The following is a 17092-nucleotide window of genomic DNA, read 5'->3' as shown; positions in this document are numbered from 1 at the left end:
ACATATTTACAAAAAGAAATAGAGTCACAGACATAGAAAACAAATTTATGGTTACCAAGGGGAAAGGGGAGAGGGATAAATTGGGAGATGGGGATTGATATAGATACATACCATATATAAAATAGATAATGAATAAGCACTCTATAGCACAGTGAATTCTACTCAGTACTCTAATGATCTACACTGGAAAAGAATCTAAAAAAGAGTAGATGTACATAACTGATTCACTTGCTGTACAGAAGAAACATAACAGTGTAAATCAACTATACTCCAATAAAAATTAATTTAAAAACAACAACAAAATGCTGAAGATCAGTATTGCCACCATGAAGCGGATGATACTACAATTCAGTTAGATACGGAACAGCAGTGGGGAGAGCGGCTGAGAACTGTTTTTAAAAGTTGGATCTCGCCAGTTCAATGCATGAGTCAGGGTGCTCAAGGCTGGTGCACTGGGATGACCCTGAGGGATGGGATGGGGAGGGAGGTGGGAGGGGGGTTCAGGATGGGGAACACATGCACACCCATGGCTGATTCATGTCAATGTATGGCAAAAACCACTACAATATTGTAAAGTAATTAGCCTCCAATTAAAATAAATAAATTAATTTTTTTTTTAAGTTGGATCTGATGTCCCTGAGGAATCCTATGTAAGCGATTACAAATAAGGAGTGGGAGCTCAAGCCTAAGAGCTGAGCTCTAGATAAAAACTTGGAGTCATCAGTCCATGAAGGCAACTGAAACTGCACAAATAGCTTTGTGTAAGAGAGTTGAACTGAACCTTAGGAGAGGCTAGGATTTTAATTGAAGTAGAGGATGTGTAGGGAGAAGGGTGGATTTACAAACTGAAGTTAAGGGCAAGTCAGAGAAAGCTGTGGAGTTTGGAATAAGTGGATGTGTTAGTGGTGTGCTGGTCAATATGTAACAACTGACTCTCTAGGGAGGGGAAGGGCAGTCCTGCTTTTTAGCGTTTGCTGACTGCCATGGCATGAATACTCCCATCATAGCCAGTTTCAAGTTACCAGTGTCATTGGGCACGGAGGTGGGAAGAGATGAGCCTAGTCAGTTCTTGTGAGCGCAGACGAACTCTAGCACACAGCTGGATGTGGTCCTGATGGAAACAGGATTGTCAGGCAGTAGTGGAGGACCCACCTAAAAGAGAAAGGGAGCCACTGATGTGGCCATGAAGCTTCTGGTGTGGCCACAGTGCCGCTGGTGTGGCTGTGAACCTTCGTACACTTCTAGGGGGGATGTTAAATGGTGCAACCACTGTGGGAGACAGTTTGGTAATTCATCAAAAAGTCAGGCATAGAGTTACCACTTGACCCAGCAACTCCACTGCTAAGTATGTTCCCAAGTGATTGAAAACATATGTTCACACAAAAACTTATTCATGAATATTCCTAACAGCATTGTTGTTGTTAAGTTGCTGAGTTGTGTCTCGTTCTTTTGCAACCCCGTGGATTGGGATTTTCTAGGCAGGAATGCTGGAGTGGGTTACCATCTACTTTTGCCAGCATATCTTCCTGATCCAAGGATCGAACTCACATCTGCCCACATCTCCTGCATTGCAGGCAGATTCTTTACCGCCTAGCCACCAAAAGTAGAAACAACACAAATATTCATCAACTGATGAATGGATAAATAAAATGTGGCATATTCATATAATGGAACATTAATGACCATAATATTAAGTACTGATACATCCTACAACATGGATGAATCTTGGAAACATTATGCTAAGTAGAGGAAGCCAGATAGAAAAGGTCACATATTGTATGATTCCATTTATAGGAAATGTCCAGAATAGGTAAATCCATAAAGATAGAAAGTAGACTTGTGATTACCAGAGGCTGGGGATAAGGAAGATGATGACTTATGGCTAATGAGTAAGAGTTTGAGAAACAGTGAACTAGGAGATTGTGCTGTTGCTCATATATATTTCTTCCACTGGAGTTACAGAAACCTTGTCTGTTGGCCTTGTTCTTTAGGCTAGAGGTCTGTCCTCCAGGTTCAAGCTCTCTGTCATAACCAGCTAGCACATCCAAACACCAAGCTGTCCTTGGAGAGTTTTGCATAGGCCAGGACCTAGTTGACCTGATTTTTTCATGTGTGATTAAAAGCTCAGGTGAAAACATTTAATGGAACATTTTGACCTCATTAAAAACCAAGAAAGGCACATCTTTGAAAATACAATCTCATAAAGCCCTACTTTGTAGACAGATGTGTGTACCAAACTCTCACTCACCAGAAAGGGATTAGAATTTATAAAGGGACATTTTGTTTCCTGGCTACAAAGCCATTTCAATCCTAGGGATATTCACCAGCAATATGAAAAGCCCTCTGCACCTGATGGACTGGCCACAGTTACTAAGTGTCATAAATGTCAACGGCCAGCCTTCCTCTTAGAGATTAGCTTCGGGGGAGTTTCTGGGGAGAAAAAGTGGAAAAAGGACAGATGTTGTTTCATATGTACGAGTAGACTGGGATCAGAGAAGAGAGTGAGTCAGGGCAGGTGGTAAACATCAGCAGAACAGAGGAGAATCTAACTGCAGCTGTCACATATCTGTTAGGTTAGAAATGTGGCCTGACTCCTTTCTCCCTGTCCTATTGCCAGGAAGAGGAGAGGAGGGCCTGGGTGCCCCCTCCATGTGCCCCCTCCAAGCTAGGTCACGGCAGTAGCTGTCTGGTTCTTCTTTTTTAACCAGTTTACAAAAAGTGTTCCTGAACCTAATCTCTTAGTCGTCTTGACAGTTAGATGTTACTCAGTTTAGGGGGATTCTGTTAGCCACCTTAGCAGAGTGTTGGCATCCCTGTTCTATGGGGGAGGGAACTGTGGTATGTGGAGACTTAATAACTAGTCACAATTGTCTAGTGTGGGGTGGCAAGAAGAGTCTAGATCTTTTGATTGTGATCTTGAGTGCCTGCATAGCTCCACAGCTGCTCTCAAGGCATGCTTTTTGCCCTCAATTCAATCGCTCAAGGAATACTTATTGGTAGCTACTAGGCATCAGGAACTCTTCTGGACTTTTGGGCTACATTAGTGAACAAAAACAGAGATCCCTGTTCTTCTGGAGCTTACATCTGATCTGGAGTGAGGGCAGGGGCAGAAATAGACAATGAACATAATGAATAACTATAAGTTATAAAGTGTGTTTGAAGGTGATATGTACCATGGAAAGAACAAGTCATTCAGGCTTTGAGGATCAGTGGGACTGGATTATAATTGTGAACAGGGAGGTCGAGGCAGTAGGGGTAGTATTGGGGGACTTGTAGGGACTAAAAGGAAGATGCATGTAAAGTGCTTGGCCCAGAGCCTGGTGGGTGGGTGCTCATACCTGTGGCAGCTGTTAGCACTATACCAGTCCTGTCTCCCAAGAGCTCCAGACCAAGGCTGTGCCCAAAGTGGACAAGCAGCTGAGTAACAGACAGGTTAGACAGTGAGGTCAGGGGCCTGTCTGGCCCAGAGCATGGTGCAACAAACTGCCCCAGCTGAGTGTAGAGACCCCGTGTATGCTTCTGTGATGTGTCCATGGCCAAACCAGCAAGGCATGTCGTATCAGAGAGATCAAGCACCATCTCTGCCTTTTTTGATCAAAATGGACTCTATAAATCCAGAGTTGAATAGAAAATGCTGGAAGAAGGGGCAGCGTAAGGCCAGGGCTCCCCCATACCCCTGGGAGTCCTGGGGCTCCTGGCATTATGTTGCTAGGCAACAGCACGTGGATTGAGGCCAGTGGGCAGGGGTCAGCCTGCTAGGGGTGTGTCAGCTGGTGCTTGCTCTGGGAGAGAGAAGGTATTGGTTGTAGGTAAGAGGAAGCCACTGACTGCATGAGGTGATTAAAGGAAGACAAAACGCAGCCTTAACTCAGTGAAACTCTGCTTCATGCATGTGATTTCACCTTCAGGGATTTGCTCTTTCAAGTAAAGACTGGTGTTAAACTTTTTGGGATGTGGAAATTTTGATTTAAACAAAACCTTAAATACATTTAAGGTTTTAAATGTACTTAAATACACTTAAGTACATTTGTTAAATGTACTTAAGAATACATTTAACAAAATAGTTGCAAGATCAATAAATGGAAAACTACAAAATACTGCTGAGAAAAATTAAAGAAATGAAGAGATATATTGTGTTCATGGTCTGGAAAACTCAATATTGTTAAGATATCAAACCTCCCAAATTTTACCTATACGTTCAATGCAATTCTCAAAATTCTAGCAGAATTTCTTTTAACAAAAATTGACAGTCTAACTTAAAAAACTTAACTGAGAAGAATAAACATGTAAAATAGATTTTAAAATAAAACTTTGTTCTCTTAAAGTGAGGAATCCTCACTCACTTCTGAAGGGGCTGACTCTCTACACCCCTAGATTCTGGAGCAGAATTTGAAAGTCCCTGGGTTAAGGTATTTAAAAAGAAACAGCCTGTTTGGGGGTTAAATATTAAGCCATTTAAAAACTATGAATGCATTATTACAGATTTTAATGATTTTTCCTGTGTGTGCAGAGATGAATAACAGACTCCTTAGAGGATCTGATGACAACTATGTACAGAAAAATGCATATATCTAAAATTCTGGATCTGGTTGTGTAGGGAAAATGGTCCAGGATCCTAGATTAAGGGACCTCCACCATCTTATATGAGATATATGATTTGCTTCCTGAAGGGATAATTATTTAAGTCTCCATAGAAGAGTAAGTTGAAAGGAGAAAAGGATCTAGAGGAGAACCAGAATCTATAGAGTAGAGCCCAGGAATCTTTTTTTGTTTGTTTTTGTTTTTTTAGGAATCTGTACTTTTAACATAATCTTCAGGTGGTTGTGATGATTAGACAGATTTAGCCACCAGAGGTCGAGGGCTGGATATGTCTAGACCTTTAGGCTCAGATGGTAAAGAATCTGCCTGTGATGTGGGAGACCCAGGTTCGATCTTTGGGTTGGGAAGACCCCCTGGAGAAGGAAATGGTAACTCACTCCAAAGTGGATCCATGGACAGAGGAGCCCGGTGGGCTACAGTAGAGTCCATGTGGTCGAAAAGAGTCAGATGTGACTGAGTGACTAACACTTTCACTTCTTTTTTAGGATCCAGGGCTTCCTTGGTGGTTCAGAAGGTAAAGAATTTGCTTGCAATGCAGGAGACCCAGGAAGACCCAAGTTCAATCCCCTGGAGAAGGGAATGGCTACCCACTCCAGTATTCTTGCCTGAAGAATTTCATGGACAGAGGCTACAGTCTATGGGGTCTCAAAGAGTCAGACACAACTGAGCGACTATCATTTTCACACTTTAGGACCCAGGAGACACTGCTACTGAGCCAGTAGTCTTAAGAGGGTGGGAAGGAGGGAGAGAAAGGAGCAAAGAGGGAGTCTCTCCAGTCTGACAGAGAACAATCGAAAAGGTCCTAGAAGGCCAAGGTTGCTGAGACCCTGAGTGTTAGCAGACCTTCTACCCAGAACCTGAATGAGAGCACTCCAGAGCAGAAAGAACAAAGAACAGTTCGGGAAGCCATTCAGCTAGGGCTGGGCCACAGAGAAAGTCTCTTTGGGGGCACTGATGTTCAATTCTGACATTTCACCATGATCTCCTTGTTCTGTGCTAAGCAGAGCTCACTCCTCCCTTCCAGGGAAGGGCTGGTCTCTCCTTGGCAGTCAGGATTATTTAATGGGATCTGCTCCTGTCTGCATCATGTGCTTTCTCAGCAAAGAGGCATTTGCAACTGTACCAACAAATACCTATTGACCCCACTGTACCAGCTCAGGTGTTTGCCTGGGGCACCCAGCCCCCATCTTGACATTCTCCCCCAAAGGATCTGCCTTTCAGGGATGCTGAGAAGAGAAGGGGCTGAACCTGCAGCTGGTGGAAGAATGGGAGGGGCCTCTTCCAGATCCCAAGGCCCCTAGTCAGAAGCCAGGTTTACTTAAGAACCTGTTTCTTGACTCAGGCCCTGTCCCAGCCAAAACAAACCCAAGTCATGTTGATCCCCTGCTTCCTTGGTGGCTGTGACTTTGTGTAGCACTGGCTCAGTGACCTTAAGACTCAGGATCTGAGACTCTGTTTGTCTCTGTCTGTTTTGTCTCTGGGCAGTGAGGGGGTTGGGGAGTAGGGCAGGGGCAGTGGCCGAGTGGTTACCCTTCTGGCCAGCAGTCTCTGGGCAGTGATTCTTAGCTTGTCATTTTTTTGCTCAAGTGGATCCATTTATCCAAACTGAACAAGATTTGTGCACTTCAATGTATATAATTTTTCCCTAAAAATATATAAACCTAGAAAAACGAACAACAACTTTGAGTGGGGAGGAGCGGGTGGAAGTAAATGAGCAGAAATGGCAGAAACTATAAGTATAGAAGCTAGATGATGGGTTAATGGGGGTCATCATATTCTGTCTTTTTAAAATACACATTTGAATTTTATTGTAATAAGAAGTGAAGAAATTAAAAAAGACTTAGAAATCTCCCTCCCTGGTCAAGAACCTTAAAGAAACTCATACTCTTTACCCTAGTAATTCCACTTCTGGGAATCTCTCCAAAGGAAATAATCAAAGATACACATAAAGCTTCATTGTAGTGCTATCTAAAATAAGGAAAAATTGGACAAAACTCAATGACCCACAACAGGAGAATGGTTAGAGCAACTGTGGTGCAATCTTAAAGACACAGGAGCATGCTCGTGACCCAAGATGTAAAAAAAGAAAAAAGTCAGAAGAAGAAACTACATATCACGGGATCTTCATTTTGTTTTAAAAATGCATGTGCGTGGACTTCCCTGGTGGCTCAGTGGATACGAACCTGCCTGTCAATGCAGGGCATACAAGTTTGATCCTTATTCCAGGAAGATTCCACATGCCGCAGAGCAACTAACCAGTGTGCGGCAGCTACTGAAGCCCACAGGTCTTCAAGCCCGTGTGCCACAGCAAGAGAAGCCCTCCTGACGCAATGAAGAGTAGTCCCTGCTCGCCACAACTGGAGAAAGCCTGTGCAAAGCAATGAAGACCCAGCGCAGCCAAAAGCAGACAAATCAATAAATGCTTATATTGTACGATTTCAGCTATGGTGGTTTAGTTGCTAAGTCATGCCCAACTCTTGGGACCCCACGGACTGTAGCCTACCAGGCTGTCAGTCCATGGGACTCTCCAGGCAAGAATACTGGAGTGGGTTGCCACGTCCTTCTCCAGGGAATCTTCCTGACCCAGGCATCGAACCGGTTTCTGTTACATCTACCCGCACTGGCAGGCGGGTTCTTTACCACTAGCGCCACCTGCTGCTGCTGCTGCTGCTGCTATGTCGCTTCAGTTGTGTCCGACTCTCTGCGACCCCACAGACGGCAGCCCACCAGGCTCCCCAGTCCCTGGGATTCTCCAGGCGAGAAAACACTGGAGCGCCACCTGCGAAGCCCCAATAAATGCATATGCACATATAAAAAAAAAAATCTGTAAAGAAATGTCATAAAATGTTAAAACTATTGATCTCTGCTTGGTAGGCTTGTGGAAGATTTTAATTTTCTTTTTAATTCTAGCCTGTATTTTCATCATTTCTACAATTAACATTTCTTACTTTGATAATTACTTTAAAAACTGAGATGTGCCATTTTGAAGGAAGAGGGGGAAAGATGGAAAGAAAAACAGATTTTCATGCACATAGCAACGTGAAATAACAAGGTATTGGAACTGGAAGGAATCTTAGAAGCTTGAAATCACCTAAGTCCAACTTCCTCATTTTACAAATGAGAAGACTGAGGCTCAGAGCGTCGAATGTCCAGCTGAGCCATTTGCTCTTCTTCTCTCTGACTGCAGCTCATTGAGCTCTCATGGCCCCAGGACCTTAACCCTGGGCTGTACCCCCAGTGTTAACCCCTGGAGGCCTGTTTGGGGAGCAGTCCTTGGTTCTCCAGTTAGTCTGGGCCACCTGTTGCCAGTGTCCTCAGCCAGTCTGGATGGAGAAACTCCCTGTCAGAAAGAAGGCCTGTGAAACACTAGACCTCACTACCCCCTAATCACATAGAGCTTGTCCCTCAGACAGTTGTAGCTGGCCATCTCTGTCTTTTCAGCTCTGCTTTGGCAAAGGTTCCTTCTAGGCAGCTAGGTCACATGTCCCTCCTGTGCCCCATTTAAAATTGTGACTTGGGGACATGTCATGTCATTGTGCCTGGGGGGAGCAAAGAATTATATGCTGGGTATACGAATGAGATCTATTTGAGTGTCTCCTGGGAACTCCCTGGTGGTCCAGTGGTTAAGACTCAGTGCTTCCTCCGCAGGGAGCATGGATTTGCTCCCTGGTCGAGGAACGAAGATCCCGCATGCTCTGCAGTGCTGCCAAATATAAAATAAAATTTAAAATTTTTAAATGATTTTTTCTAAAAAGCCAAATTAAAAAAAGAAAGATTAAAATCTATGTTTTAAAAAACATATTCATGTGTCTCCTTTGTGAATCTGCATATCATGCCGACTGTATGTTCTCCAAGTCAGGTCACTAGGTAAACTGAGGTTGTGTCGGGGAATTGATTTGTTCATAAAACTCTGAATGTAATTGAGGAGTCCTGACAATTATATCTGTGATTTAACTCTCTAAGCCTACGTCTTGGATGGTGAGATCAACTATAGCTCAGATCTGAAACAGCTGCAGCAGAGCCACCTGCGTTGGATGGTGTGAATTTCCCCAAGGGATATGAAGTAAATTAGTTCATATTGAAGGGAAATTTTCTAAGGCCCAGAACCACCATTTTCCCAGCAAATCTCCCACCCAAGTGGGACACAAGGGACACCAAATGAAAGACGATGCAAAGAGGCAGACGTGGCTTTCGAGTCTCCAACAGGCCAAATGCAGTCAGAGTGACTGAAATGATCTGCTCGAACAGATTTGATGTTTTAACACTAATTATCAGGCCTCAGAAGAGAGCCTGGCTGCTGGCAGACAACCAACACTGTCTTATTTAATTTTTAGATTTGGCTGTTAAATTTGGCCCAGTGCGAGATTGTGTTTGATGGGACTTCAGAGAGTGAAGGATTCCTGGTAGGAAGGCCTGGGTTCCAGCCCTGTGTGACCTTGGACAAGCCATTTCACCCCATTGGGAGTGTTTTGTCATCTGTGCAATGGAGGAAACACCGCCTGCTCTGCTTGCCTTCTGTGGAGTTTGAAGATAAAATGAAATGGTGTAAAAGCACTATGCAAATGACAGGCATAATTACATTCACAGGCAGAACATGGAATCTTTTCTGCCTGGTTCACTGAATTCTATGTAATTTACATACTGTGGATTTTACCCCTCTTTTCTTGCAGCAAAATCCTTTGGAGAATATTGTTTTTAGCCCCGAAATTGAAAATGTGTAGTTTCCTTATTCATCCTCAGAGTCCTCTGGGATAAAGAAAAGAGTGGAATTAAAAGAAAAAAGAGATACAGAGTGACGGTAGCCCAAGGGCACAAAGAATTCCCACCCAGGTGTTCTTTCTTTCCTAGATGACACTGACATCTAATCTAAAGTCAAAGCTTCTCATCCTAAATTAGACTCACAACTCCCCCAGCTCCTCCGTCTCCTTTGCATCTTCTCCCTCCGGATAAAAATGCCCAGTTTACACTTTGCTGTCCTGAGCCATGCTGGGCACCACAGCTAGTACCTCTAAGTGCTGGGCAGACAATAGATATTTGGTAAATACGTATAATAGAAGACAATAGAAATGGAGCTCTAAAATTTTTCTCTCATTACTCTAAGTTTCTTAAAGTACAGATCAAAAGCAATGTTTACCACATTTCCACAAGTCTGAAATAACATAGCTTCTAAGGCACACCAGTTTTTATGTACCAAAAAGAAAGGAAAACCCCATCAATTAAAACATGACATAGTGCTTCCTTATTGTGTCCGGTATAAGCCACAACTTGATTTCACAGGTGTTAAAATGTGAAAGAAATATGCATCTTAGAAGAGATGAAATGCAGTCTATTTACCCCTTCCAAAAAAGTACAGATTTCTCCTTTTGATTCTGATGAATTCTTAGGTTAGCCTACTTCAACCTGTCTCAGTTTTAGCTCCAGATCCACTTCTTACATTGCTTTTATGTGTAATCACCCTTCCATATGGGTAGAAGGGGGACATTAATTCTATTTTTCTTATGGATACAGTAATACAAAGTACTTTAGGTCTTGAATATAGTTTTTGGTTAAGTGAGGATTGTGAAGTGTTATCAAAGCCAAAATCACATGAATTCTGTGGCCTGTTGTTGGTGACAAGATTTAAAAGAGTAAGAAATGTTTGAGTATTTGCCACATCTATTGTGCTTTCTTTTTCCCAAGTAGTGCTTCCTGTGATTTTTGTTGTGGTGCTTCTTGTTTTATTTAATATGCTTGATTTGGCTGTTTTGTTGTTGTTGTTACTCAGTTTATTCTTAGATCAGGTGAACTATGCGTTTTCATTGCACAGAGAAATTAGGCATGAATAGGCTGATGTGATGAGAACCCATCACCTGCCTGGGCTAAATATGATGTTTTCATAAAATTAGAGGCAGGAATTCATAGTTTTTTCAGGGCAGAAGAGAGAATGAAGAATGCAGGGAAATCAGGGGAAATAGAAATACAGCTTTTGTGACAATCCTTTGTAATTTTTCATGGACCCAGTCCCTATTTGTAAATTCTGCAGTTTGGAACGAGAAAAAATCCACCTGTTTCCAGCCTGTTCTTTAGTCACCTTCTCACATTGCTCTGGCCTAATAGGACATTATTTATATACAACAGCAGAGAGACATGAAAAAAGGTGGTGGGTGGGGGTGGGGAGCAGTTCTAGGGACTAGACCATGGCTGGTGGAGAGGAATGATCCAAAAGGCCATATAAGTCCTGTCTGTATGTTCTTGATAAGGATCATTTCAGCTCCAGATGCCTTGCTCCTCCCTATTGCAACCCCCTCCCCTGGGGCCCAGGGCCCATTACTGTGATGGTGTCAGTAACCTTCTTGCTGGGCAGGAAGTAGGTGGGAGATGTTAATGTCTGACAGATGCTAATGCATATTTTGCCCCTTCTCTCCCCTGCAGTCTGAGTACCACTATGAGTACACCGCGTGTGACAGCACAGGTTCCAGGTGGAGGGTCGCCGTGCCGCACACCCCAGGCCTGTGTACCAGCCTCCCCGACCCCGTCAAGGGCACCGAGTGCTGTAAGCAGTCCTGCCTCTCAGCTTTGGCCTCTGCCCCAAGCCTCCTACCATCCGAGTTAGGCCCTTCCTGACAGTGCGGCTGCCTCAAGGAGTCAGATCTCCCCACCCCTGCCTCCCCATCCACCAAATCTCGAGATTTGGTGCAGGAGTGTTATTTCATGGGTGCAAACTGGGAATCTCAATTTATTTTTCTTTTCAAATTTAAATCCCATCACAGTATAAAGTAAAAATCATTCTGGCTGTGTGTCACTTAGATATTTTCCTCTGTTTGCATACATTTTCTTTTCTGGTCTGTGCATTTCTCTCCAGTCTACACTCTCCAGCCACAGTCACTCATTAGGAAAGATTGTGATTTGCAGTCATTCTTGGAAAGGAAGCCAGAGAAGATAAATTTCTGCAGAGACAGATCTTTAAAATGCACTGGGCATCACTTCAGGGAACAAGAATGTTCCCTGATTGGGGGGCTGACCATGCAACCGGAAAGGCAGTGACTTGCCTGCAGCTCCCATTCCCTCCTCTAGGACTCTGTAGCTACAACTTTCCTATCACTAGCAGCTATTTCCCCTGTGCTGTACCTTTTAGAAAATGCAAAGACAAAATATTTTTTATTTTTAACAATAAAGATCAGGGACTAGAATCAAGGAATCTTGGAAGATTTGGAAAGGAGATTGAGGGCATTTAAAATCGAAAATATGCTTAGCCTAGTATCTGGTTCAGTAGGTGAGCAAATAAATACTTGTTAAATCAATGAATGGATATTGCTAAGATCTGAGTATTAACAGAAACAAATGAGCCATCTTCAGTAAAGTTGGCCAGTGTTCTTAATATGTGCACCTGCGATGTGAACCACAAGGATAAATAAGACACAGCCTCTGCCTTCAGAAGCGTGCAGTCTGGTGGGAGGAGCAGACATCCGTTTGTCCGTTCGTGTTTTCAGCAAACCTTAGTGGAGGTCCTGCTGTGGCTGTGCCGGTTGCTGAGCCACCGTGCCTGGAGGAGCTCAGAGCCTGGTAGAGGCACACATCAATGTGATGTGTTACATGAGGTGAAGAGAACGGGCCTTGTGGATGCTTAGGGATCAGGAACAGCTGGGAGCACCACTCAAGCAAAAGCCTGGAGGTGGGAGAACATCAGACACATTCAGAGAAGAGCATGAGGCCTGAGGTGGAGACAACACAGGGAGGGGGTGGATGGGAGTGGGGTGGAGAAGGGTCTGGTGTGTGAGATTAAGCCGGTTGGGGTTAGGTTGGGGGAAAATTGTAAAAGACTTTGAATGCCAGGTTGAGAGTTTCAGTCTATAACCAAAAGTTGGTGGGTGGTGCCTGATTATTTTTTAAATAACAGAAATAATAGTATGGGCTTCTCTGGTGGTTCAGTGGTTAGGAATCCCCCTGCCAATGCAGGGGTCATGGGTTCAATCCCTGGACTGGGAAGATTCCACATGCTGCAAGGTAGCTAAGCCTGTGCATCACAACTACTGAGCCCTTTCTCTTCAACTACTGAAGTCTGCTTGCCTGGACCCCATACTCTGCAACAAGAGAAGCCACTGTGATGAGAATCCATGCACCACAACTAGAAGAGTTGCCCTGGCTGGTGGCCACGAGAGAGATAAAGACCCAGTGCAGCCAAAAATAAATAAATTTTAAAAAGAAATAAGTATCAGTATTTTATTTTATTTTTTTTTTAAGTATCAGTATTTTAGAAAGATACTTCTGACCACAGAATGAGCAAAAACAAGAGATAGGCAACTAGTTAGGAGGACATTGCAATTGTTGAGCTAACCTAACAGATCACAATAATCCCAGCTAGCATGGTGGCAGTGGGACCAGAAAAGAGAAGACAGAGGCCAGAGACAACAGGAAATCCAAGGCTGAAAGACCAGGTGCCCTTCAGAGGCAGCCCCTCTGAGGGGCCCCTTCAGAGGGGTCAGAATGAGAGACTCTGGTACCCTCTTTTACTGGAGAGCTCTCAGAATGGCCAAGGAAATTAGAATAATGGCCCAAAATGCTGCAACAAGGTCCTATGTCTTTTTTTTTTTTTTTAATAACAGCTGTGGGAATTCCTTGGCAGTCCAGTGGTTAGGACTCCATGCTTTCATGGTTCAATCCCTGGTGGAGAAACTAAGATCCCACAAGCCATATGGCACAGTCAGTAGATAAATCAATGATGATTCACCCCTGTAAGTTCTGGAATTCAGTGGTTTTTAGAATATTCACAGAATTACATAATTATCACCACTATCTAATCTCAGAATATTTTTATCACCCCAGAAAGCAACTTTGTATCCATTAGCCATCTCTCCCCATGCCCCCTCCCCCAAGTCCCTGGTGCCACAGATCTACTTTCTGTCTCTGTGGATTTGCCTATTCTGGACAGTCCATACAAGCGGGCTCATAGAAAATGCACCATGACTCTAAGTCTTGGTGCGTGAAACCCTTAGGTCACCATCCTCTGCTCCTCCCTCTAGGATGCCCACACCCTCTCACTTCTCCTAGGTGGCAACAGCCTCACCACCTGCCCTTGTCCCCGCTCTTGTGTTCCAGCCTTCTCTTGCAAAGCCGGGGAGTTTCTGGACATGAAGGACCAGTCGTGTAAGCCGTGTGCTGAGGGCCGCTACTCCCTTGGCACAGGCATCCGGTTCGATGAGTGGGATGAACTGCCCCATGGCTTTGCCAGCCTCTCAGCCAACATGGAGATCGAGGACAGCACGTTGGAGTCCACCGAAAACTGTACTTCGTGAGTCGCCCCTCTCCTCCTGCCCCACGCCCTCCCCCTTAGCCCCTCACCTCCCTTACCTCCCTGCTCCCCATGCTGGAAGGGGCTGCAGGGAGCACTCCACAGTCTCCCCTCCTCCTTGGGATGAGGGCTGGAGCAGGGCCCGCCTGGACTGCTGGATGTGATGCCCACCTCAGCCCAGTCTTACTGACCTAAGCTTACCAGCGACTGATAAGCACTTGTGACAGGTGAAAACCACCAGGAAATAGACATTGATAAGATGGACAAGGGTCATATGGCCCAGTCTGTTCAGGACAAAATCCAATTGAATTCTACCATGGAATTTTGGATCAGCCAAAACACTTCCTTAATTTGATTGCAACACTATGTGCAAAGCCTTGAGTATCTTCCTGGCTTTGGTGTCAACTTCTAAATCTGGTCTCCTAATCCTGAGTTTATGGGGTTGGGGGGATAAAGTAGAACCAGAGCTTTGGTTAGTCATGGCTGAGATGTTCCAAACCCTTTGAGACCCTGGTGACCAGAGAATTCTCCAGCTCAGAAGAGGATCTTTTCAGTAATTAAAACACTCAGCCCAAGGTGCTTACAGAATGGGTGAGCTGTCCTTATCCAATCTTTACATATTTAATTCTAGGATAAGAATTAAATGATGTACCTTGGTTCAGGCACTATTCTAGTTGCTTTGCATACATTTTTTCTAATCCTCATGAGAACCCTTGTGAGGGTGAAACAGGTATTATTGTTCCCATTATACAGATTTGGAACTGGAGGCTCAGAGAGGGTAAATGACTTGTCCTTTGTTATCCAGCTTACAACTGGGGAGACTAGAATTCATCCTCAGTCCCAAGCTTTCCACTGCCCCATGCTGCTGCTTTCAAATAACATTTAGTGTGTTCAAGATAATACTTGGGTCTTAGAGAGGAAAAGTTGGGGGGGGGGATTGCATGGATGTAAAAGACAATTGTCTGCTACCCTTTGTTAAATATTGACAAAGACTATAGGAGAAAAGTACATGAAAGTTTCTCTTATACCCAAACAATCAAAAGGATAAAAAAGAATTAATTGTATCACACCTGAATTTTTAAAGGTTAGAGCAATGGCTCCCATTCCTATACTTAAATATCCTAAAACACCATTGTCTGAGCCAGGCAGCAGGTCTTTTAACAGTCCAACGTTTATGTTACTTTAGAGTTCAGTGTTATAAGTCAAAGGGCTTCCCCAGTGGCTCAATGATAAAGAATAAGTCTGCAGTGCAGGAGACACAAGAAGATACCTTATTCAATCTCTTGGTCGGGAAAATCCCCTGGAGGAGGAAATGGCAACCTGCTCCAGTGTTCTTGCCTGGAAAGTCCCATGGACAGAGGAGCCAGGTGGACTATAGTCCATAGCATCACAGAGTTGGACACGACTGAAGTGACTTAGCACGTGTATGCATGCAAAGTGGAAATGAGATGATACTTGGAAAGATTTGCAATCTTGGAGAGACTTGGAGCGATTCCTGGCATTAGAAATCAATCAGGACAAATTGTTATTATTAAACATGAAATGATCTTCACTAGGAACAGCTCTGACGAAAGTCAGAATTGTAATGCATTTTGCAAACGTAACCCGCTTATGGCATCCTTTTAATTATTCATCCACCTTCAGGAGTTATTTATAGCTGATGCCATGGAGCACATTAGCTTTAAGTGCTGTCTCTTTTAACAAGGAGAAATCAATACCGTTAGGTTAGCTGGGTATCTTCAATGAGCTCAGCTGAGGCATTTTGGATATGTTTTCACTTGAGAATAACACTAACTGTGGAAGAGCTGGAAGTACCATGTTATTCTGACAAACACAGGGGGAAACTGAACTAATCTGAGGTTCCCTTGTCATTGCTCAGTCGCTCAGTCATGTCCGACTCTTTGTGACCCCATGGACTGCAGCCCGCCAGGCTTCCCTGTCCTTCACCATCTCCTGGAGCTTGCTCAGACTCATGCCCATTGAATCGGTGATGAGGATTGGGAACCTTAACTGGTCATTATTAGTCATTGGCGACCAGGGCTGGTCTCAGGCAGAGCAGTGAAATAGCGCAGTTGTCTTTGATCACCACCTCTTACATTCATCTGTTTAATGCCCCGAGTCCCTCTCTCATGCCAGATCCATGGCTTGGTGCTGATGACACAGAAGGGAGCAAATTAAGTTTGGTCTCTGCCCTCACAGCATCGACAAACCAGGCAGGAAGATAAGCAATTCAAGAAGAATTAAAGTGTGATCAGAAGAGATGAGATAAGATATTCAACCTCATTAATAATCAAGGAAATAAGGTTTAAAGCCCAGGGAGACACTGTGTTCTATCATATCATACTAGCAACAATGTAAAGTCTGACCATTCTAAATGTGGGGAGGATGCAGGAGTTTTCTGCTGGTTCAGTTCAGTTCAGCTCAGTTCAGTTGCTCAGTCGTGTCTGACTCTGCGACCCCATGAATCGCAGCACGCCAGGTCTCCCTGTCCATCACAAAGTCCCGGAGCTTACTCAAACTCATGTCCATCGAGTCAGCGATGCCATCCAGCCATCTCATCCTCTGTTGTCCCCTTCTTCTCCTGCCCCCAATCCCTCCCAGCATCAGGGTCTTTTCCAATGAGTCAACTCTTCGCATGAGATGGCCAAAGTATTGGAGTTTCAGCTTCAGCATCAGTCCTTCCAATGAACACCCAGAACTGATCTCCTTTAGGATGGACTGGTTGGATCTCCTTGCAGTCCAAGGGACTCTCAAGAGTCTTCTCCAACACCACAGTTCAAAAGCATCAATTTTTCGGCGCTCAGCTTTCCTCACAGTCCAACTCTCACATCCATACATGACCACTGGAAAAACATAGCCTTGACTATAGACAGACCTTTGTTGGCAAAGTAATGTCTCTGCTTTTTAATATGCTATCTAGGTTGGTCATAACTTTCCTTCCAAGGAGTAAGCGTCTTTTAATTTCATGGCTGCAATCACCATCTGCAGTGATTTTGGAGCCCCCAAAATAAAGTCTGACACTGTTTCCACTGTTTCCCCATCTATTTGCCATGAAGTGATGGGACCAGATGCCGTGATCTTAGTTTTCTGAATGTTGAGCTTTAAGCCAGCTTTTTCACTCTCCTCTTTCACTTTCATCAAGAGACTTTTTTAGTTCCTCTTCACTTTCTGCCATAAGGGTGGTGTCATCTGCATATCTGAGGTTATTGATATTTCTCCAGCAAT

The 17092-nt window shown here is 44.1% G+C and overlaps 1 protein-coding gene across 1 annotated transcript in view; it reads left to right on the top strand.

Moving 5' to 3' along the window:
- ELAPOR1 (endosome-lysosome associated apoptosis and autophagy regulator 1) overlaps positions 1 to 17092 on the top strand; it is a 69310-nt gene that overhangs the window by 21653 nt on the left and 30565 nt on the right. Inside the window, exons 2-3 of the mRNA XM_043460449.1 lie at positions 11011 to 11131; positions 13675 to 13867. Coding sequence (XP_043316384.1) covers positions 11011 to 11131; positions 13675 to 13867 — 314 coding nt within the window. The remainder of the gene's footprint in view (positions 1 to 11010; positions 11132 to 13674; positions 13868 to 17092) is intronic.

Source organism: Cervus canadensis, chromosome 2 (genome assembly GCF_019320065.1).
Source record: "Cervus canadensis isolate Bull #8, Minnesota chromosome 2, ASM1932006v1, whole genome shotgun sequence".
NCBI classification, from domain to species: Eukaryota; Metazoa; Chordata; class Mammalia; order Artiodactyla; family Cervidae; genus Cervus; species Cervus canadensis.
Note: the sequence above shows the minus strand (reverse complement) of the source record. Positions and strands in the feature narration are given on the sequence as shown.